General features: G+C 45.0%; 1 protein-coding gene across 1 annotated transcript; it reads left to right on the plus strand.

Moving 5' to 3' along the window:
* Positions 1 to 720: 720 nt before the first annotated feature.
* Positions 721 to 4768, plus strand: LOC123397946 ((E)-beta-caryophyllene synthase-like). Its single transcript, XM_045092457.1, has 7 exons — positions 721 to 912; positions 1202 to 1460; positions 1562 to 1934; positions 2125 to 2343; positions 2437 to 2572; positions 3117 to 3362; positions 4287 to 4768. Exons 1-7 carry the CDS (start codon positions 775 to 777, stop codon positions 4590 to 4592), a joined length of 1677 nt encoding a protein of 558 aa, XP_044948392.1. The 5' UTR covers positions 721 to 774; the 3' UTR covers positions 4593 to 4768.
* The last annotated feature ends 20127 nt before the right edge of the window (positions 4769 to 24895 follow it).

Below are 24895 nucleotides of genomic sequence, written 5' to 3' on the forward strand. Positions count from 1 at the left end.
GAACCACACAGTTTATTTCCTACAGTGTATCTCCTCCTCTCACTCTTCCTCCAACGGCTCCGACGAGGATGAGGACTCGGCCTGCCCGTTGCAACCCAGACCCTCCCTACCCCCAAACAATTCTGATTTGTATCCATGATGTAATTTGGAGGTCCGATTTTTTCTTCTTCGTTAATAATATCACAGGTGCCATTTCTTTGCTAAACTTTGTTAATAGACAAACCGATCTAGTTAATAGAACAACCGATCTAGTTTGGTAACCTTGAATTGTAGAATTGTTTGACTTATTTGCCTTTTTATTTTATTTTACTGCTTATAGTGGGTGCGTGGAACCATATTCACCATTGCATTTTCGAGATCCAACCATCTAAAAAATTAAGATTACATGACTTAACATGGTGTCTCTCCGAGTGCCTCCAGTTACTAGATATATAAGATAGCAATGCATGGAGAATCTTTTTGGATGGCCTGCCAAAAGGGAACAATGTACTATGAAAGAGATACATGTCTTAGAATTTTCAAACCTCTACCTAACTTATTGAATATTGTATTTTAGTTAATGAGCACATTTGTGTGACAATACTGAAAGTGACAGTTACAATATCACGTGAATTTTGCATTCAGTGTTCCTGTGTGTCTCCAGTATTATACACGTGTGCCATTTAGGGGCCTCTCCTGTTCTATCTATAAAGCCAACCAGTTCACAAGGCATGCATCACTAACCTTAGCATTATCATAGACAAGTGATCAGCTGAGCTCCATCGTTCTCCAGCAATGGTAGCCTCTGTGGAGATTCGCCGCTGCCCACACTCGCAGCCTGTGATGAACGACGACCAGGGCAGCCACCTGTTTCACCACCCCACCGTCTGGGGGGACTTCTTCCTTGGTTTCAGGCCATTCACTCCGACGCAGGTGAACTAAATATAATTAGCACACACCAGTATTGTACTTTCCTGTTGGAGGCTGGCATCAAATGAACTAGCACTACTTCCATTGCACAACTCTAAATAGATGTACGATATGCATTAATTAAACAACTTAAATTTTAACACACATCATGTAGTATATATCCTTTTGTTTAAACATATTTTCATGCAAAATGGACCGTGGAAGCATAACCTCGAACACTGTGCAGGTCTAATTGTCTAAGACAACATGCATTGGGACACCAAGTAAGTACTAATGCTACATGCTCTTGCAGTGTCTTCTCATGAAAAACAAGGCTAAAGTAATGAAAGAAGAACTGAGGACAATGATAGTAGATTTGCGTTCTGTTGATCTGCCTCAGAAGCTTGAGCTTGTCGATACTTTACAACAGCTTGGTTTGGATTACCACTATGGGAAGGAGATCAATGATTTGCTGTGTGGGATTCATGATGCCGGCGATGACGCCAGCGATCTTCACACAGTGGCCCTTCGGTTTTATTTGCTCAGGAAACAGGGATTCAATGTTTCACCAGGTATTACAAACATAACTAAAATCTCAAAGAGGTGGACAGGTGTGATTTTCTATAAATATTTGTCCTAATAGAACTATGCACTATACATGACAATGCCGCAGATGTATTCTTAAAGTTCATAGATGCCGAAGGAAATATTACCTGCAACGACACAAGAAGCCTTTTGGCCATGTACAACGCTGCCCATATTCGAACCCATGGTGAAGAAACACTCAGCAGTGCGATGGCTTACACAAAAGACCATCTCCAGCGTGCGGTGGAGCAACAAACAATTCCACCATCAATATTGCTCGATCAGGTGCGGCGTGCGCAGGAAACACCTCTTTTCAGGAGGCCTCAAAGAGTTGAAGTGCGACACTTCATCTCAGTTTATGAGAGAATGAGTACAAGGAATGAGGCCATTTTGGAGCTTGCAAAGCTGGATTTCAGTATTCTGCAAGCTCTGTACTGTCAGGAGCTGAGGGCTCTTACTTTGTAAGTGACTCTCTATGATGAAATCTGCTATTATGTCGGTATAATTTCACCTACTTTCCCTTGGTGGAATTTATATTTCATCACTAAACTCTAAGTCCAGACACAACGCGGTGCCTCTTAACTCTTGACATGCGTTTCATATATACCATCTATCGTACCATTACAATCTGAGCTCATGGTTTATTTGCAGGTGGTGGAAAGAACTTCAACTCCAAGACCATTTGAGCTTCGCACGAGACCGGATGGTGGAGATGCACTTTTGGATGCTAGGAGTTCTATTTGAGCCACAATATTCATACGGACGAATCGTGCTCACTAAGTTCTTTACATTTATATCGATCTTTGATGACATTTACGACAGTTACAGCACCTTAGAAGAAAGCAAACTCCTCACCATGGCAATGGAAAGGTCTCTATATAGAAGTGTGGGATAGGGTGGTTTTAATAACCAATTAATGTGTTGCTTGATACTAATTCTGGAACAACTAACCATTCTTGTTAGGTGGGATGAACAAGCTGCTGAACAGCTCCCAGGTTACATGAAGTTCTTCTACAACAAAGTACTTGCTACCATGAAGGTTATTGAAAAAGACTTGGATAGTCAAGGAAACAAGCATGCAAACTATGTAAAAAAGCTAGTAAGTCGATGTCTCATGAACATGTTCAATTAAACAAAAATATATCGTTAAATACTTGCATAAGATCATTATGTATGGAACGCAACTAGCACTATGGTACGGATCCCCTGAATCGCATTTAGCAATTGATGCAGGGCCATTTGCATGGGTGTACAAGTAGATAAAAGTGATGAAATCATCATGGCTCTGCATAAATTTGAAGTATAAAATATTTTAACCCATCAACAGTGTAGTCGATGTATGGTGCATGGGTGTAGAAGTAGATAAAAGTGATGAAATAATCGAGGCTCTGCATAAATTTTAAGTTTAAAATATTTTAACTCATAAACTGTGTAGTTGTTGCATGGTTCATCTTAACTGTTGACTTCGTTTAAAAAAACCTACAAAACTAATATTACAATATTTGTTGCTAAAAGTTATCACCTAGCTTATGTTTTCTTTATGTTCGCTCGTAAGACAAATCTGCTACATGAAAGAAATATGTGTATGGATATCGACAATTAATTTTCCCAGGAAAAATAAATATACCATTGTACTTGTGCAGCTAATCGATGCTACGAAATGCTACTACAACGAGGCAAAATGGCGTGAGGACAGCGAAACATCAGTTACTGTTGAGGATCACCTGCGATTCTCGGTGCCTAGCTCTTGTTGCATGCATATTGTATGCCTTGCCCTCGTTGTCATAGGGGCAAGTGTTGACGCCATCGAATGGACCATGACCTATCCCAAAATCATGCGAGCTTCTTGCATCATCGGCCGTGTCATCAACGATGTGGCTTCACACGAGGTTACATACTTAAAACTGAAAATATATGCCATGTTTGATTTTATTTGCAGTTTTTGGTTCATCGATAAGTTTGGCATCCTTTTAGTTTGTAGCTTGTCTCTTATATTTGGTGATGAATATTATGCAAAAACATAATAAATCCTAGTTGTGTGCAACAGGATGTCTATGCCAATTAAAAGACAGCTAAGTACATTATTGTAATCCCTCCATTCTGAAATAGTATCTAAGACTCTAAACACCTACTCCCTCCTTTCTGGTTTATAGGGCTCATCTCAAAATTTTCATATTTCCATTATAATAGGCTCATTTTAAGTCTAATTGAGTTAAAGTGCTTTGAGTCTCACACCATATTTAATTCATAGAGATAAGAGAAATGACATTAGTGGCTATGCATGCATCTTTTTCTATATGCACCATGCAAGTCCAATGAAAGGAAGGATGCTACATTTATTGCCTTGGAAATTGAATATGTGAGAAATATTTCATTGGCTAGTTAGAACTAGTGACATCCACTCACAGTTCACCCTGGTTAATGAGATTTCAGATTTGAGCCCTATAAACCGGTAAGGAGGGAGTATATGCATATATCATTGTAAATTATAAACTTGCAGAACTTAAATGTATTAAATCTAGTGATATTATTGTAGTTGAAAAAGCTCGAATAATTTCGTATATACAGCCAATTCCCTTATAGATATTTGAAAAAATATTTTCTAGAACACCATCTATTTTGGAGGCGGGATAATAGTTAACTGGTCATACAAACTACATACCATAAAATATTGGTTAACTAATAGAAAAGTTATTTAACTAGAGAAGGATAACTGGTCTCTGCATCAATTGATGCATTGATGTATGTAGCCATATTAATAGAAGGTAATATCACTTTGTTAATATGACAATTTTTCCTCTCTCGTGAATCAGCGAGAACAAGAACAGAGCTCTGGTGAGAGGCCCGTGATATCAACGGTGGAAGCGTGCATGGAGGAGAACAACTACACTGCAAAGGAAGATGCATACAGAAAGCTCAGGGAGCTCATAAAGGAGTCATGGATGGACATCATTGAGGAGATGCTCAAGTCAGCCGCCACACGGCCGACAGCGCCCCTCCTAGAGGCCGTGGTGAATTCAACACGGATGTTGGACTTCTTGTACAAGGATCAAGACGCGTACACCGATCCACGAGCACTCAAAGTGGTAGTAGATTCTATATATGCAAATCCTATATAGAGAAAAGTATTTCAATTTGTATAAGCACATAATCATGCTATGAGAAACCATATAACTCACCACTCTATCATGCAATGTATCCATGATAGAACTGTGAGAAAAAAATGTACTAGGGATACCCCTTTAGTGAAAGAATTATTGTACTCCAATTGTATCTTACACAAATTTTCACGTCCAAACAATCTGATTCACATTTATGCTTTAGCAGTCAATAGATACCAAGTGCTAAGGACCACTAGTACAATGCTGGTGGTGTGTCGCAGTCGGTGTTAAAGAAAATATACATTTGCTGCTCATAACGGTTTTAGCAAATGCATTTTAGGCATACTATTTCCTTTTTTAGGCAATCGTTTCTTGCCCAAACTGAATACAGCTCTTGGTGTGGACTTCCATATCATTGTCGATACAGAACAATCCATGTGAGGCCACATGAAGAATCCTTTGTGCCCCCACTGTGAAACCGATAGGCGCAGCTCCGCTACTAACTTCATGAAAAATATGTTTTGTGCGGCCAAAAGTTTCAGAAAACGAAACCGCTATCTGTTGGCCAAACAAGTTGATGAATGGATAGCGATGTTTCTTAGCTAGGACAGACAATGTCACAGCTGTCACAATGGCTTTATTGGCGATGCCAATAATACTACTCCCTCCGTTCCAAAATTCTTGTCTTAGATTTGTTTAGATATGAATGTATCTAGTCAAGTTTTAGTATTTACATACATCCACTTCTAAATAAAGTTAAGACAAATTTTTTGAGACGGAGGGAGTATTATTGTTGGCTGCAGCACTTCAGCAAACTAATTATCGGTGCTTGTAGCTCGTGCTAAAATGCTATCAAGTGTGCTTCTGTATAACCATCTGAAGATTTCTTTTGTGATCAATATCAATAAAAAAATAGTCTAATCAGTTGTTGGGTAATCTATTAGGGCATGTGAGTTAATCACGTTGCCCTGTACACATAAGATTAGGAAAAAAAGCCAAACCGAGTCCTAGTAGTATTAGGATACCTAGTCCTAGTCTATTTCCATAGTCTCTTGTGTATGTGTATAAAAGACACCCTAGGGGTGGTGATTGTAACACCAGATTAGATAGCAAAGCAATATAAAGTATTACAACGGGATCGACACGAGCCTGTGGCCATCAACGATTCAGTGCCTTCGTGTTTTTACGTTCTTGTTGAGAGAGCCGAGTTGATCCGTTGCCACGTGATTGATCCAATCAACCGAAGCTAGCCGGGTGAAGCGTATTCATACTCAAGTCTCTGGCTAATTGCACGACGTGTGTACAGGGGCTAATGTGCTTGTTCGAGTTAGCTTTGCACGTACACATACGTGGTGCTCCTGGGTGTTTTGATCTACGGTTTAAAAGCCAACAATTGGTATCTAGAGCCTCGACGATCTACGATCTACGATGACGGACAGCGACGCTGAATCGGTCAAGTCCGGCAGTGGCCGTGCCAAGGTGAACAAGAACGACGACAAGGTGGAGAAGGACGGCAAGTCAGCGACCAGTGGTGGGGAAACGGGCGGCGCCAACGTCCAAGCGCATCGCAACATCCCCATCCAGTACCCGATGCTCACCGATGTCAACTATGGCGTGTGGACGGTGAAGATGAAGATTATTCTCCGAACCCTCCGAGTGTGGCAGGCAATCACGGACGACGACGTCGATGACGAGTCCGATGAAGGTGCCATGGCCGCCATAGCCCAGTCCGTGTCGGATTCCGTGTTGATAACATTGGCGGAGTTCGAGACGGCAAGAGAGGCGTGAAACGCACTCAAGGAGATGACGATCCGAGAAGATCGCGTCACCAAGGCTCGGGCACAAGTGCTGAAGCGCCAATTTCACAAGTTGCAGATGGAGGAAACTGAATCGGTGAGCGACTACGCCATGCGTCTTACTACTTTGGTGGGAGAGATCCGCGCGCTTGGTGCAAAGCTTGAGGAGACCGAGATTGTGGATAAATTTTTCAGTTCGATGACTGACAAATTCACGTACATCATCGGCACGCTCGAGCAGCTTTACGACATCGACGACATGACCATAACGGAGGCGATCGGACGCCTGCAGACGTGAGAAGAGAATGCTCGTGGTTGTCGAAAAGGCAACGGAGGAGGTAGTGACCAACTCATGTACTCGCGTGCAGATTGGGAGTCCCCAAGTAGAAAAGGAAGGCGTGATAGCAACGAAGGCTCAAGCAACGCAATGCGCGGCGGACAAACCGGAGAAGGCAAAGGAAAAGGCAAGCCACAAGGTCGTGGTAAGGCAGACCGATCTAAAGGGTGGAAGTAACGTTACTTGGATATGTCCGAGGTCAAGTGTTATAACTGCAACGAGATGGGTCACTTTGCAAAGAATCGTCCGGAGCCTGACAAGCGGGAGATCAAGGCTAATTTGGCAAAGCAGGAAGACGAAGGTCCAGGTCTTCTGATGGCCGAAGTTTGTGATCTCGCTGAAACGGTGGTTGTGAAACCAAGCCAGAAGCTGCTACTTCATGAGAAGACTGTGACAACTAAGTTATTCGGGGATCATAATGTGTCGTGGTATCTCGACACGTGTGCCAGTAACCACATGACGGATGCAAGGAGAAATTTCTCGAGCTGGAATATGATGTTGAAGGCTCGGTAAAGTTTGGTGATGGTTCAAATGTGGAGATTTGTGGGCAACGATTTGTCCTCTTCGAGGGTCTCACAGGCGAACATCGCATACTCACCGGAGTGTACTACATCCCACGACTTCGCAACAACATCATCTCTATTGGGAAGCTTGACGAGAATGGATGCAAGGTGGATATCCAGAACGGAGTGATGACGATCTTCGACAACCTCCGAAACGTGCTAGCTCGTGTTACTCGCACGCGGAACAGGCTCTATATCCTCAACCTTGGTCAATCTCAACCGGAGTGTTGGCTCGCCAAGAGTGATGATGATTCGTGGTTATGGCATGCTAGATTTGGACACGTTAACTTCTACGCTATGAAGAAGATGTCAAAGATGGAGATGGTATCCCGGATGCCAGTTATTGACCATGTTGACCGAGTATGTGACGGGTGCTTGGTTGGAAAACAGCACCACAGGTTGTTCCCTGCTGAGTCTACCTATCGTGTAAGTGATGCACTCGAGCTGCTCCATGGTGATCTATGTGGCCCTATCACCCCGGCAACTCACGCAAGAAAGAAGTATTTCTTCCTTGTGGTAGACGACTACTCGAGATATATGTGGGTCGTTCTCCTATGATCTAAAGATGAGGCGTTTGAAGCGTTCAAGAAGCTGAAGGGTGCAACGGAGATGGAGCACAAGTTGAAGGTTCGCGCTCTAGGATAGATCGCGGCGGAGAGTTTACGTCGAACCAATTCAACGACTACTACGAGAAGATTGGCAGAAAAAGGTTCCTCACGGCACCTTACACGCCGCAGCAGAACGGGGTCGTTGAAAGGCGCAACCGAACCGTCGTTGACATGGCAAGGAGTTTACTCAAGAGCAAGAACCTGTTGGGACTTTTTGAGGAGAAGCTGTCTCGACGGCGGTCTATCTTCTCAACCGGGCTCCAACAAAGGTGGTGCTCGGCTAGACTCCGTATGAAGCAATTTACGGACGTAAGCCGAATGTGTCTCATCTACGGACGTTCGGGTGTGTGGCACATGTGAAGACGGCGGAGCCACATCTCTCAAAGCTTGTCGATCGTAGCACCAAGATGGTGTTCATCGGATACGAGAGGAGTTCCGGCACCAAGGCATACCGCTTCTACGATCGACAAACCAAGCGTCTACGGATTTCACGCGACGTCGTGTTTGAAGAAAATCAACCGTGGAATTGGAGTGCCGCAACTGACGATGCTCCAAACGGTAACATATTCACAGTAGAATTTCCAACTGATGATGATGTAGGGGAGGATGTCCAGGTGGTTGGCAAGACGCCAAACCAAGGTGACCACAATGTTAGTGATCATCATGGTGCCAACACCGACGACGACGTGCATAGGTCGCAAGGAGATAGCGACAACGCCGCGCACGACACAGGCGGAGATCTCGACGACAACATCGACAACGATGCGCATAGTGACGACGACAATCAAGATGATGGTCACGGTCACGACGACTACGCCGACGACGCGGATGTCGATGACACGCTCGGGACTCTGCCATCTCCCTCAAGTGCATCAACATCGACACAATTTGTGTCACCTCCTTCGCAAGCCACAATGGACTCCTCAGGGCCTCGTCGCTACAAGACCCTCAAAAACGTCTACAAGTACACAAAGCCAGTTATGCTCGAGTACTCCGGACTATGTCTGCTCGGAGTTGAGGAGCCGGCGAACTTTGTAGAGGCGAGCAAAAGTCCTAGCTGGATGCACGCCATGGATGAGGAGATGAAGGCGATTGAGAGTAATGACACGTGGACTTTGGTAACCCCACCTCCAAACCAAAAGGCGATATGTTTGAAGTGGGTTTACAAATTAAAGAAGGACATGGAGGGTGCCACTGTGAAGTACAAAGCAAGACTCATTGCAAAGGGCTGCGTACAACATCAAGGAGTTGACTATGATGAGGTGTTTGCACCGGTTGCTCGACTCGAGACGGTGAGAGTGCTCCTAGATTTGGCAGCACAAGAGGATTTGAAGGTTCATCATATGGATGTTAAATCCGCTTTCCTCAATGGAGATCTCACAGAAGAAGTGTACGTAGAACAACCCCTCAGCTACGAGAAGAAAGACGAACAAGCGGAAGTTGAGAAGCTCAAGAAGGCACTTTACGGTCTGATGCAAGCGCCAAGAGCTTGGAATTCAAAGTTAGACCAAAGTATGGTAACGCTCAGGTTCAAAAGATGTGCCCTCTATGATCCGAAGGACAGTCTACAAAGCACCGAAGAAGAGGTGAAGATTGAAGACACGACCAAAAAGGAGTGTTGTCATCGAGCTACGGACGAGCCGACGACAGTAAAGACGGTACATAAAATGCTGCAAGGGACGGCAAAGGCCATGCCAATGATAACAGTTATGAGAAGCAGCAATCGTGTTTGGGACCCAGGTCGGAAGTAAGGACATCGTGATAAGGGGGTGAATGTGAGTTAATCACGTTGCCCTATACACATAGGATTAGGAAAAAAGCCAAACCGAGTTCTAGTAGTATTAGGATACCTAATCCTAGTCTATTTCCATAGCCCCTTGTGGATGTGTATAAAAGGCACCCTAGGGGTGGTGCTTGTAACACCAGATCAGATAGCAAAGCAATACAAAGTATTACGACAGGCGCGACACGAGCCTGTGGCCATCAACGATTCAGTACCTTTGCGTTTTTACGTTCTTGTTGAGAGAGCCAAGTTGATCCGTTGCCACGTGATTGATCCAATCAACCGAAGCTAGTCGGCTGAAACGTATTCATACGCAAGTCTCTGATTAGTTGCACGTACGTGTGTATAAGGGCTAATCGATCAAGCTGTTAGTGTGCTTGTTCGTGTTAGCTTTGCACGTACACATAAGGGCTAAAAATGATGTACGTGCAACTAGCTTTCCAGGAGCACCACGTATGTGTACGTGCAAAGCTAACTCGAACAAGCACACTAGCAGCTTGATCGATTAGCCCTTGTACACACGTACGTGCAACTAGCCAGAGACTTGCGTATGAATACGCTTTAGCCGGCTAGCTTCGGTTGATTGGATCAATCACGCGGCAACGGATCAACTCGGCTCTCTCAACAAGAACGTAAAAACGCGAAGGCACTGAATCGTTGATGGCCACAGGCTCGTGTTGAGCCTATCATAATACTTTGTATTTCTTTGTTATCTGATCTGGTGTTACAAGCACCACCCCTAGGGTGTTGGGGAACGTCGCATGGGAAACAAAAAATTTCTTACCCGCACGAAGACCTATCATGGTGATGTCCATCTACGAGAGGGGATGAGTGATCTACGTACCCTTGTAGATCGTACAGCAGAAGCGTTAGTGAACGCGGTTGATGTAGTGGAACGTCCTCACGTCCCTCGATCCTCGCCGCGAACAATCCCGCGATCAGTCCACGATCTAGTACCGAACGAACGGCACCTCCGCGTTCAGCACACGTACAGCTCGACAATGATCTCGGCCTTCTTGATCCAGCAAGAGAGACGGAGAGGTAGAAGAGTTCTCCGGCAGCGTGACGGCGCTCCGGAGGTTGGTGATGACCTTGTCTCAGCAGGGCTCCGCCCGAGCTCCGTAGAAACGTGATCTATAGGAAAAACCGTGGAGGTATGTGGTCGGGCTGCCGTGGAAAAGTCGTCTCAAATCAGCCCTAAAACCTCCGTATATATAGGTGGGAGGGAGGGGACCTTGCCTTGGGGGGTCGGCCGAGTCCAAGGGGGAAGGCTCCCCCCCAAACCGAGTTGGACTTGGTTTGGTGGGTGGGAGTCCTTCCTTCCCTTCCCACTCCTTTTTTTTATTTTCTCTTTGATTTTCTTTCCTAGGCGCATAGGGCCCTTTTGGGCTGCCCCACCAGCCCACTAAGGGCTGGTGTGCCACCCTCAAGGCCTATGGGCTTCCCCGGGGTGGGTTGCCCTCCCCGGTGAACTCCCAGAACCCATTCGTCATTCCCGGTACATTCCCGGTAACTCCAAAAACCTTCCGGTAATCAAATGAGGTCATCCTATATATCAATCTTCGTTTCCGGACCATTCCGGAAACCCTCGTGACGTTCGTGATCTCATCCGGGACTCCGAACAACATTCGGTAACCGACCATATAACTCAAATACGCATAAAACAACGTCGAACCTTAAGTGTGCAGACCCTGCGGGTTAGAGAACTATGTAGACATGACCCGAGAGACTCCTCGGTCAATATCCAATAGCGGGACCTGGATGCCCATATTGGATCCTACATATTCTACGAAGATCTTATCGTTTGAACCTCAGTGCCAAGGATTCATATAATCCCGTATGTCATTCCCTTTGTCCTTCGGTATGTTACTTGCCCGAGATTCGATCGTCAGTATCCGTATACCTATTTCAATCTCGTTTACCGGCAAGTCTCTTTACTCGTTCCGTAATACAAGATCCCGCAACTTACACTAAGTTACATTGCTTGCAAGGCTTGTGTGTGATGTTGTATTACCGAGTGGGCCCCGAGATACCTCTCCGTCACATGGAGTGACAAATCCCAGTCTCGATCCATACTAACTCAACGAACACCTTCGGAGATACCTGTAGAGCATCTTTATAGTCACCCAGTTACGTTGCGACGTTTGATACACACAAAGCATTTCTCCGGTGTCCGTGAGTTATATGATCTCATGGTCATAGGAACAAATACTTGACACGCAGAAAACAGTAGCAACAAAATGACACGATCAACATGCTATGTCTATTAGTTTGGGTCTAGTCCATCACATGATTCTCCTAATGATGTGATCCCGTTATCAAGTGACAACACCTGCCTATGGCCAGGAAACCTTGACCATCTTTGATCAACGAGCTAGTCAACTAGAGGCTTACTAGGGACAATGTTTTGTCTATGTATCCACACAAGTATTGTGTTTCCAATCAATACAATTATAGCATGGATAATAAACGATTATCATGAACTAAGAAATATAATAATAACTAATTTATTATTGCCTCTAGGGCATATTTCCAACAGTCTCCCACTTGCACTAGAGTCAATAATCTAGTTCACATCACCATGTGATTCCAACGAATCCAACACCCATATAGTTATGGGGTCTGATCACGTCTTGCTCGTGAGAGAGGTTTCAGTCAACGGTTCTGAAACTTTCAGATCCGTGCGTTCTTTACAAATCTTTATGTCATCTTATAGATGCTGCTACTATGTGCTATTCGGAAATGCTCCAAATATCTACTCTACTATGCGAATCTGTTTCACTACTCATAGTTATTCGGATTAGTGTCAAAGCTTGCATCGACGTAACCCTTTACGACGAACTCTTTAACCACCTCCATAATCGAGAAAAATTCCTTAGTCCATTAGTTACTAAGGATAAATTTTGACCGCTGCTAGTGATTCAATCATGGATCACTCTCTGTACCTCTCAACAGACCTTGAGTCAAGGCACACATCAGGTGCGGTACACAACATGGCATACTTCAGATTCTACGACTAAGGCATAGAAGACGACCTTCGTCTATTCTCTTTATTCTGTCGGGGTCGGGTTTTGAGTCTCACTCAAATTCACACCGCACAACGCAACCAAGAACTCCTTCTTTACTGATCTATTTTGAACTCCTTCAAAAACTTGTCATGGCATGCATCTTGTCGAAACTTCCATTAAGCGCTTTCGATCCATCTCCATAGATCTTTGATTCTCAATGTTCAAGTAGCGCAATTCAGGTACTCCTTTGAAAACTCCTTTCAAACAACCTTGTATGCTTTGCAGAAATTCTACATTACTTCTGATCCACAATATGTCAACCACATATACTTATCAGAAATTCTATAGTGCTCCCACTCACTTCTTTGGAAATACAAGTTTCTCATAAACCTTGTACAAACCCAAAATCTTTGATCATCTCATCAAAGTGTATATTCCAACTCCGAGATGCTTGCACCAGTCCATTGAAGGATCACTGGAGCTTGCATACTTGCTAGTATCTTTAGGATCGACAAAACCTTCTGGTTGTATCACATACAATGTTTGCTCAAGGAAACCGTCGAGAAAACAATGTTTTGACATCCTACGTGCAATATTTCATAAATAATGCATCATCAACTAACATAATTCTAGCAGACCTTTAGCATCGCTACGAGTGAGAAAGTCTCATCATAGTCAACTGTTTGATCTTGTTGAAAACATCTTTGCGACAAGTCGAGCTTTTCTTAATAGTGACTTATCACCATCATCATTTGTCTTCTTTTAAAGATCCATTTTACTCAATAGTCCTATGACCATCAAGTAGTTCTACCAAAGTCTACACTTTGTTTTCACACATGGATCCTCTCTCGGATTTCATGGCTTCCAGCCATTTGTCAGAATCTGGGCCCACCATCGCTTTCTCCATAACTCGTAGGTTCACTGTTGCTCAACAACATGACCTCCAAGACAGGGTTACCGTAATACTCTGCAGCAGTATGCGACCTTGTCGACCTATGAGGTTTGTAGTAACTTGATCCGATGCTTGATGATCACCATCATCAGCTTTCACTTCAATTGGTGTAGGCGCCACAGGAACAACTTCCTGCGCCCTGCTACAATCTGGTTGAAGTGATGGTTCAATAACCTCATCAAGTTCTACTACCCTCCCACTCAATTCTTTCGAGAGAAACCTTTCCTCGAGAAAGGATCCGTTTCTAGAAACAAACACTTTGCTTTCGGATCTGAGATAGGAGATGTACCCAACTGTTTTGGATATCCTATGAAGATGCATTTATCCGCTTTGGGTTCGAGCTTATCAGACTGAAACTTTTTCACATAAGTGTCAAAGCCCCAAACTTTCATGAAACGACAGTTTAGATTTCTCTAAACCTCAGTCTATACTGTGTCATCTCAACGGAAATACGCGGTGCCCTATTTAAAGTGAATGCGGTTGTATTTAATGCATAACCCATAAACGATAGTGGTAATTCGATAAGAGACATCTTAGCATGCACCATACCAAATAGTGCGTGGCTATGACATTCAGACACATCATCACACTATGATGTTCCAGGTGACATGAACTGCGAAACAATTTCCACATTGTCTTAACTGCGTACCAAAACTCGTAACTCAGATATTCATTTCTATGATCATATCGTAGACAGTTTATCCTCTTGTTACGACGAACTTCACTCTGAAACATAATTGAACTTTTCAATATTTCAGACTTGTGATTCATTAAGTAAATACTCTTGCATCTACTTAAATCGTCATTGAAGTAAGAACATAATGATATCCACTGCGTGCCTCAGCACCCATTGGACTGCATACATCAAAATGTATCACTTCCAACAAGTTACTATCTTGTTTCATCTCAATGAAAACTAGGCCTTGCTCATGTGGTATGATTTGCATGTCACTAGTGATTCAAAATCAAGTGAGTATAAAGATCCATCAGCATGGAGCCTCTTCATGCAATTTATACCAACATGACTCAAGCGGCAGTGCCACAAGTAAGTGGTACTATCATCATTACCTCGTTTCTTTTGGAACCAATATCATGAACATGTGTAACACTACAATCGAGATTCAATAAACCATTGAAGGTGATTATTCAAGCAAATAGGATAACTATTATTCTTTTAAATGAATAATCGTATTGCAATAAACACGATCCAATCATGTTCATGCTCAACGCAAACACCAAATAACAATTATTTGGGTTTCACCACCAATCCCGATGATAGAGGGAGCGTGTGACGTTTGATCATATCAACCTTGGAAACACTTCCAACATGTATCGTCACCTCGCCTTTAGCTAGTCTCTGTTTATGCCGTAGCTATCATTTCGTGTCACTAATCACTTAGCAACCGAATCGGTATCCAATATCCTCATGCTACTAGGAGTACTAGTAAAGTACACATCAACATCATGTATATCAAATATACTTCTTTCGACTTTTGCCAGCCTTCTTATCTGCCAAGTATCTAGAGTTGCTCTGCCTCAGTGACTGTTCCCCTCATTACAGAAGCACTTAGTCTCGGGTTTGGGTTTAATCTTGGGTCTCTTCATTAGTGCAGCAACGGTTTTGCCGTTTCACAAAGTATCCCTTCTAGCCCTTGCCTTTTCTTGAAACTTAGTGGTTTTACTAACCATCAACTATTGATGCTCCTTCTTGATTTCTACTTTCGCAGTGTCAAACATCACGAATCGCTCAAGGATCATTGTATCTATCCTTGATGTGTTATAGTTCATCACGAAGCTCTCACAGCTTGGTGGCAGTGACTTTGGAGAACCATCACTATCTCATCTGGAAGATTAACTCCCACTTGATTCAAGCGATTGTCGTACTCAGACAATCTGAGCACACGCTCAACGATTGAGATTTTCTCCTTTACTTTGTGGACAAAGAATCTTGTCGGAGGTCTTGTACCTCTTAACAAGGGCACAAACATGAAATCACAATTTCATCTCTTTAGAACATCACTTATGTTCCGCGACGTTTCAAAACGTCTTCGGCGCCTTGCTTCTAAGCCATTAAGTATTTTGCACTGAACTATCGTGTAGTCATCAGAAACGTGTATGTCGGATGTTCACAGCATCCACAGACGACGCTCGAGGTGCAGCACACCTAGTGGTGCATAAGCCTTCTGTGCAGCAATGAGGACAATCCTCGGTTTTACAGACTTAGTCTGCAAAGTTTGCTACTATCAACTTTCAACTAAATTTTCTCTAGGAACATATAAAAAATAGTAGAGCTATAGCGCAAGCTACATCGTAATTCGCAAAGACCATTTAGACTATGTTCATGACAATTAGTTCAATTAATCATATTACTTAAGAACTCCCACTCAAAAAGTACATCTCTCTAGTCATTTGAGTGGTACATGATCCAAATCCACTATCTCAAGTCCGATCATCACGTGAGTCGAGAATAGTTTCAGTGGTAAGCATCTCTATGCTAATCATATCAATTATACGATTCATGCTCGACCTTTCGGTCTCATGTGTTCCGAGGCCATGTCTGCACATGCTAGGCTGGTCAAGCTTAACCCGAGTGTTCCGCGTGCGCAACTGTTTTGCACCCGTTGTATGTGAACGTTGAGTCTATCACACCCGATCATCACGTGGTGTCTCGAAACGACGAACTGTCGCAACGGTGAACAGTCGGGGAGAACACAATTTCATCTTGAAATTTTAGTGAGAGATCACCTCATAATGCTACCGTCGTTCTACGCAAAATAAGGTGCATAAAAGGATTAACATCACATGAAATTCATAAGTGACATGATATGGCCATCATCTTGTGCTTCTTGATCTCCATCACCAAAGCACCGGCACGATCTTCTTGTCACCGGCGTCACACCATGATCTCCATCAACGTGTCGCCATAGGGGTTGTCGTGCTACTCATGCTATTACTACTAAAGCTACATCCTAGCAAAATAGTAAACGCATCTGCAAGCACAAACGTTAGTATAAAGACAACCCTATGGCTCCTGCCGGTTGCCGTACCATCGACGTGCAAGTCAATATTATCTATTACAACATGATCATCTCATACGTCCAATATATCACATCACATCGTTGGCCATATCACATCACAAGCATACCCTGCAAAACAAGTTAGACGTCCTCTAATTTTGTTGTTGCATGTTTTACGTGGTGACCATGGGTATCTAGTAGGATCGCATCTTACTTACGCAAACACCACAATGGAGATATATGAGTTGCTATTTAACCTCATCCAAGGACCTCCTCGGTCAAATCTGATTCAACTAAAGTTGGAGAAACTGACACCCGCCAGTCATCTTTGAGCAACGGAGTTACTCGTAGCGATGAAACCAGTCTCTCGTAAGCGTACGAGTAATGTCGATCCGAGCCGCTTCGATCCAACAATACCGCGGAATCAAGAAAAGACTAAGGAGGGCAGGAAAATGCACATCACCGCCCACAAAAACTTTTGTGTTCTACTCGAGAAGACATCTACGCATGAACCTAGCTCATGATGCCACTGTTGGGGAACGTCGCATGGGAAACAAAAAATTTCCTACGCGCACGAAGACCTATCATGGTGATGTCCATCTACGAGAGGGGATGAGTGATCTACGTACCCTTGTAGACCGTACAGCAAAAGCGTTAGTGAACGCAGTTGATGTAGTGGAACGTCCTCACGCCCCTCGATCCGCCCCGCGAACAATCCCGCGATCAGTCCACGATCTAGTACCGAACGGACGGCACCTCCGCGTTCAGCACACGTACAGCTCGACGATGATCTCGGCCTTCTTGATCCAGCAAGAGAGACGGAGAGGTAGAAGAGTTCTCCGGCAGCGTGACGGCGCTCCGGAGGTTGGTGATGACCTTGTCTCAGCAGGGCTCCGCCCGAGCTCCGCAGAAACACGATCTAGAGGAAAAACCATGGAGGTAATGGGTAGGCTGCCGTGGAAAAGTCGTCTCAAATCAGCCCTAAAACCTCCGTATATATAGGTGGGAGGGAGGGGACCTTGCCTTGGGGGGGTCGGCCGAGTCCAAGGGGGAAGGCTCCCCCCAAACCGAGTTGGACTTGGTTTGGTGGGTGGGAGTCCTTCCTTCCCTTCCCACCTCCTTTTTTTTCTTTTCTCTTTGATTTTCTTTCCTAGGCGCATATGGCCCTTTTGGGCTGCCCCACCAGCCCACTAAGGGCTGGTGTGCCACCCTCAAGGCCTATGGGCTTCCCCGGGGTGGGTTGCCCCCCCCCCCCGGTGAACTCCCGGAACCCATTCGTCATTCTTGGTACATTCCCGGTAACTCCGAAAACCTTCCGGTAATCAAATGAGGTCATCCTATATATCAGTCTTCGTTTCCGGACCATTCCGAAAACCCTCGTGACGTCCGTGATCTCATCCGGGACTCCGAACAACATTCGGTAACCAACCATATAACTCAAATACGCATAAAACAACGTCGAACCTTAAGTGTGCAGACCCTGCGGGTTCGAGAACTATGTAGACATGACCCGAGAGACTCCTCGGTCAATATCCAATAGCGGGACCTGGATGCCCATATTGGATCCTACATATTCTACGAAGATCTTATCGTTTGAACCTCAGTGCCAAGGATTCATATAATCCCGTATGTCATTCCCTTTGTCCTTCGATACGTTACTTGCCCGAGATTCGATCGTCAGTATCCGTATACCTATTTCAATCTCGTTTACCGGCAAGTCTCTTTACTCGTTCCGTAATACAAGATCCCGCAACTTACACTAAGTTACATTGCTTGCAAGGCTTGTGTGTGATGTTGTATTACCGAGTGGGCCCCGAGATACCTCTCCGTCACACGGAGTGACAAATCCCAGTATCGATCCATACTAACTCAACGAACACCTTCGGAGATACCTGTAGAGCATCTTTATAGTCACCCAGTTACGTTGCGACGTTTGATACACACAAAGCATTCCTCCGCTGTCCGTGAGTTATATGATCTCATGGTCATAGGAACAAATACTTGACACGCAGAAAACAGTAGCAACAAAATGACACGATCAACATGCTACGTCTATTAGTTTGGGTCTAGTCCATCACATGATTCTCCTAATGATGTGATCCCGTTATCAAGTGACAACACTTGCCTATGGCCAGGAAACCTTGACCATCTTTGATCAACGAGCTAGTCAACTAGAGGCTTACTAGGGACAGTGTTTTGTCTATGTATCCACACAAGTATTGTGTTGCCAATCAATACAATTATCGCATGGATAGTAAACGATTATCATGAACTAAGAAATATAATAATAACTAATTTATTATTGCCTCTAGGGCATATTTCCAACATAGAGTGCCTTTTATACACATCCACAAGCGACTATGGAAATAGACTAGGACTAGGTATCCTAATACTAATAGGACCAGGTTTGGCTTTTTTCCTAATCCTATGTGTACAGGGCAACGTGATTAACTCACATTCACCCCCTAATCACGATGTCCTTACTTCCGACCTGGGTCCCAAACACGTTGCTGCTTCTCATAACTGTTATCATCGTCATGGCCTTTGCCGTCCCTTGCAACATTTCATGGACCGTCTTTACTGTCGTCGGCTCGTCCGTAGCTTGATGACAACACTCCTTTTTGGTCGTGTCTTCAATCTTCACCTCTTCTTTGGTGCTTTGTAGACTGTCCTTTGGATCATCGAGGGCACATCTTTTGAACCTGAGCGTGACCATACTTTGGTCTAACTTTGAATTCCAAGCTCTTGGCGCTTGCATAAGCTAATAAAGTGCCTTCTTGAGATTGTCAACTTCCGTTTGTTCGTCTTTCTTCTCGTAGCTAAGGGGTTGTTCTACGTACACTTCTTCTGTGAGATCGCCGTTGAGGAAAGGGGATTTAACATCCATATGATGAACCTTCCAATCTTCTTGTGCTGCCAAAGCTAGGAGCACTCTCACCGTCTTGAGTCGAGTAAACGGTGCAAACACCTCATCATAGTCAACTCCTTGACGTTGTACGTAGCCCTTTGCAACGATTCTTGCTTTGTACTTCACAGTGGCACCCTCCGTGTCCTTCTTTAACTTGTAAACCCACTTCAAACCTATCCTTTTTATGCCAATCTTCTCGCAGTAGTTGTTGAACTCGTTCGACGTAAACTCTCTGCCGCGATCTCTCCGTAGAGCGCGAACTTTCAACTTGTGTTCCATCTCCGTTGGAGCCTTTAGCTTCTTCAACGCTTCAAACGCCTCATCTTTAGATCGTAGGAGAACGACTCACATATATCTCGAGTAGTCATCTACCACAAGGAAGAAGTACTTCTTTCCTCCGTGAGTTTCCGGGGTGATAGGGCCACATAGATCACCCTGGAGCAGCTCGAGTGCATCACTTGCACGATAGGTAGACTGAGCAGGGAACGGCCTGCGGTGCTCTTTTCCAACCAAGCACCCGTCACATACTCGATCAACATGGTCGATAACTGGCATCCCGAATAACATCTCCATCTTTGACATCTTCTTCAAGGCGTAGAAGTTAACATGTCCAAATCTAGCATGCCATAACCACGAATCATCATCACTCTTGGCGAGCCAACACTTCGGTTGAGATTGATCAAGGTTGAGGATATAGAGCCTGTTCCGTGTGCGAGTAACACGAGCTAGCACGTTTCGGAGGTCGTCGAAGATCGTCATCACTCCGTTCTCGATATTCACCTTGCATCCATTCTCGTCAAGCTTCCCAATGTAGATGATGTTGTTGCGAAGCCGTGGGATATAGTACACTCCGGTGAGTATGCGATGTTAGCGTGTGAGACCCTCGAAGAGGACAAATCCTTGCCCGCAAATCTCCAAAGCTGAACCATCACCGAACTTGACCGAGCCTTCAACATTGTCTTCCAACTCGAGGAATTTCTCCTTGCACCCCGTCATGTGGTTACTGGCACCCGTGCCAAGATACCACGACACGTTCTGATCACCGGTTAACTTTGGTGTCACTCTCTTCTCATGAAGTAGCACCTTCATGCTTGGTTTCACAACCACCGTTTCAGCGAGATCACAAACTTTGGCCATCAGAAGACCTGGACGTTCGTCTTCCTGCTTTGCCAAATTTGCCTTGATCTCCCATTTGTCAGGCTCCAGACAATCCTTTGCAAAGTGACCCTTTAGATTGTTCAGCCTTACCACGACCTTGTGGCTTGCCTTTTCCTTTGCCTTCTCTGGTTTGTCCGCCGCGCGTTGCGTTGCTTGAGCCTTCGTTGCCATCACGCCTTCCTTTGCTACTTGGGGCCTCCCAATCTGCGCGCGAGTACATGAGTTGGTCACTACCTCCTCCTTTGCCTTTTCGACAGCCACGAGTATTTTCTTCCCATCTCCGCAAGCGTCCGATCGCCTCCGTTATGATCATGTCGTCGACGTTGTACAGCCGCTCGAGCGTGCCGATGATGTACGCGAATTTATCAGTCACTGAACTGGAAAACTTCTCCACGATCTCGGTCTCCTCGAGCTTTGAACCAAGCGCGCGGATCTCTACCACAAGAGTAGTAAGACGCATGGGGTAGTCGTTCACTGATTCAGTTTCCTCCATCTGCAACTTGTGAAATTGGCACTTCAGCACTTGTGCCCGAGCCTTGGTGACACGATCTTGTCCGATCCTCATCTCCTTGAGTGCGTTCCATGCCTCTCTTGCCGTCTCGAACTCCGCCAATGTCATCAGCACGGAATCCGACACAGACTGGGCTATGGCGTCCATGGCATCTTCGTCGCGCTCCTCGTCGACGTCGTCGTCCGTGATGGCCGCCCACACTCGAAGAGATCGGAGAATAATCTTCATCTTCACCGCCCACACACCATAATTGGCGTCGGTGAGCATCGGGTACTGGATGGGGATGTTGCGATGCGCCTGGACGTTGGCGCCGCCCGTTCCTCCACCACTGGTTGCTGACTTGCCGTCCTTCTTCACCTTGTCGCCGTTCTTGTTCACCTTGGGACCGCCTTTGCCGGACTTGACCGACTCAACGTCGTTGTCCGTCATCGTAGATCCTAGATCCTCGAGGCTCTGATACAAATTGTTGGTTTTTGAACCGTAGATCAAATTAGCAGGCAGCAACACTCCAGCACTCCTACGTGCAAAGCTAACTCGAACAAGCACACTAGCAGCTTGATCGATTAGCCCTTGTACACACATACGTGCAACTAGACAGAGACTTGCGTATGAATATGCTTCAGGCGGCTAGCTTCGGTTGATTGGATCAATCATGCGGCAACGGATCAACTCGGCTCTCTCAACAAGAACGTAAAAACGCGAAGGCACTGAATAGTTGATGGCCACAGGCTCGTGTCGAGTCTGTCGTAATACTTTGTATTGCTTTACTAGATTATCTGGTGTTACGAGCACCACCCCTAGGGTGCCTTTTATACACATTCACAAGGGACTATGAAAATAGACTAAGACTAGGTATCCTTATACTACTAGGACACGGTTTGGCTTTTTTCCTAATCCTATGTATACAGGACAACGTGATTAACTCACACTCGAATTGTGTTTTGCACACACGTCGAAGTCCAAACAATGAGGATCATTCAGGCTTGACCGGTTGATAGATATCCACTGCTAAGAACCACTACTAGTATGATGGTGGTGTGCGGTGCGTGCACATATATGTGTCTACCATTCACATCAGTTTTAGCAAAAGCATTTTAGGCATATATATACTTCCATTTTCTAGACAATCAATTCTGCATATAAGGAAATGCATCCGCCTCATGTCAACGCTATATTGTCGCCACAGAACCATCCATGCGAGACCACCTGAAGAATCTTTTGTACGCCCACGGTGAAATCGATAGATGCTTCTCAGCGACTAGCTGCATGAAAAATCATGTTTTTCTTCGGTTGAAAAAAATTTGTGTGGCCAAAAGTTTCTGCTACATATGTTAATTGCGTCAAATACTATCACTGTTACAATGGCTTTATTGGCGAAGACGACGTACTATACCATTACTGTTGGTTGCAACGCTTGAGCGTACTAATTATCCATGCTTGTAGTTCGTGCTAAAATGCTATCAAGTGTGCTTCCGTACAATATGTGCCCCTGCAGATTTCTTCGTCATCAATATCATATAAAAGATTGGTCAAATGGATTGTTTTGGGTAACATAATAGGGCATACGTGTCTGAGAAGATCCGGTTCGAACTCTATAAGAGCATCTACAACTGCGAACATAAAAAATGAGGCCTAAAATGGCCGCGGTCACGTCCGGGCAACAGGTCATGTCCCTTTCAAACGTTTATTTTATGCATACATGCAACCATGTCCCCTATTTCCTTCCTAAATTGTCTAATCAAATGCACATGGTTGGTAGGTACAAAGAGAAAGTGAGAGAATATGAAAAGAATAAGAATAAGAGAAAAAATGGTTCGGGGTGGGCGACATCATAAATGGAGGGCTGCCTAGACATCCACGTATGGTCTTCATATTTAATATGGATATGAGGATTTTTGGATATCATGGTTATATAGAGACAAAATGTGGGCCTGGTTAGGTGGCTTCTTTCCTTCTCTCTTCTTTTCGGGCCGGACTGTATGCGCGGACGATTTTAGTGTTCCGGTTTGTAGATGCTCACCCTGGCCCTGTATGAGGTGCCTAGGCAAGTAAAGGCCAATTTTTTTAATCAATCCTATGAACTAAAGCCCTCTAGTTTATATAGATACCAAGAGTTCTAGGTTACACAATGTTGGTTACTCACCAAGGAGGGAACATGCCGATCACCACGTGACCATGGAGTATATGCCAATTCTTTGGAAGAGTCCATCTTGAATACACCCTCACTTTACTTCCCCGGAACCTAATAATGATGATAGAACGACCCAGGAGTCCCGCCTATTGAAAAAGGTAAGCGGCCCAAGGACCCCTTAGTCCTGGACTCCCTCAACGACTTCTTCCCCGATGTCATCAACCTGTTCGACGACATGGGCGACGTCAACACCAACGCTAGCGCTAATGCTACTGTCACTGCTTCATACGTGTTCGTGACTTTTCTGTACGAGGTCCTGCTAGAGTTTCTTGGTCTAGTTTCTGCTCTAGATATGTTTTTGTATAGTTCACATGTTCACATAATATTTGCCTACTATCCTTTAGTTTTCTGATAAGCCTTGTTCCTGTTATTGTGGTATACTCTCCTCTCTTTGCATGACTTGTGTCATTTCTGTTACTATGATCTTTTTCTACCTAATGTTTATTTCTCTTAAACCATTTGGTAAATTGCTTATTTATCCAACAATACATACGGAAACCACACACACCGACCCCAAGATCATGCACCAGTCGAGCCGCCAGCTTCGTCATCTGAGCTACCACAGCCGACACCTACCAACTATATCTAGAGCCGCTACTCTGACCTTCATACCGACCCCAAGGCTACGCACTAGACGAGCCTCCAGCTTTGTCACCCCAGCAACCAGAGCTGACACCGAGCAATCATATCCGGATCTGCTCCTCTGACCTTCACGCAACCCCGAGGCCATGCACCAGGAATCTAGAACAAGGGTTCCGCTGGAGTGCGAGAAAAGAGGTCAGAGGTCCTCGAACAATGACGCCTCCAAGAAGGTGTGTGTCACCCACAGACTTCGCAACCATCGGCCCCGGCCAAGGACAGGGCAAGGCATTCACCTTGAGAAACCAACAGAAGTCCCCCTCGAAACGACATACGAGATCCACCACTCGCCTGAACCACCATCCGCCTCAAAGACCGAAGCAACCGATGAGAGCAGCCCTCCGCCGCCACCTGCACCGTGTAGAGCCACCGACAAGGCTACTGCAACTCCACCGCAGGAGTCAAAACTGGCCACGTCTAGATATATCTGACGCCTTGCGCAACAGCAATAGCCAACCCATGCATCGGCCAGCACCAAGCATCCCAGTTGCAACCGAGGGTCAATGTACTGGCGTAGAGCACCGAAGCCCCCGAGCTCCATCCATGTCGCTTCCCACACAAACACCATAGCCAATTTTGCCGAAGAAGAGGCCCAGGGCCACTGCCCTAGCGTTCGAGTACCATTCACCATCACGTCATCAGATCCGCCACGCTGAAGCGCCAGGACATCCCTGCACGCACACCGCCGCGTCAGTCCTTGCTCGCGAGATCCCCACGGTAGGCCTCAAGAGCACCTGTGCCGCAGCTCCATCGCAACCGATTTTTTCTTCTTCGTTAATAATATCACAGGTGTCATTTATTTGCTAAACTTCACATGTGAATAGAACAACCGATCTAGTTTGGTAACCTT

Source organism: Hordeum vulgare, chromosome 5H (assembly GCF_904849725.1).
Source record: "Hordeum vulgare subsp. vulgare chromosome 5H, MorexV3_pseudomolecules_assembly, whole genome shotgun sequence".
NCBI lineage: Eukaryota > Viridiplantae > Streptophyta > Magnoliopsida > Poales > Poaceae > Hordeum > Hordeum vulgare.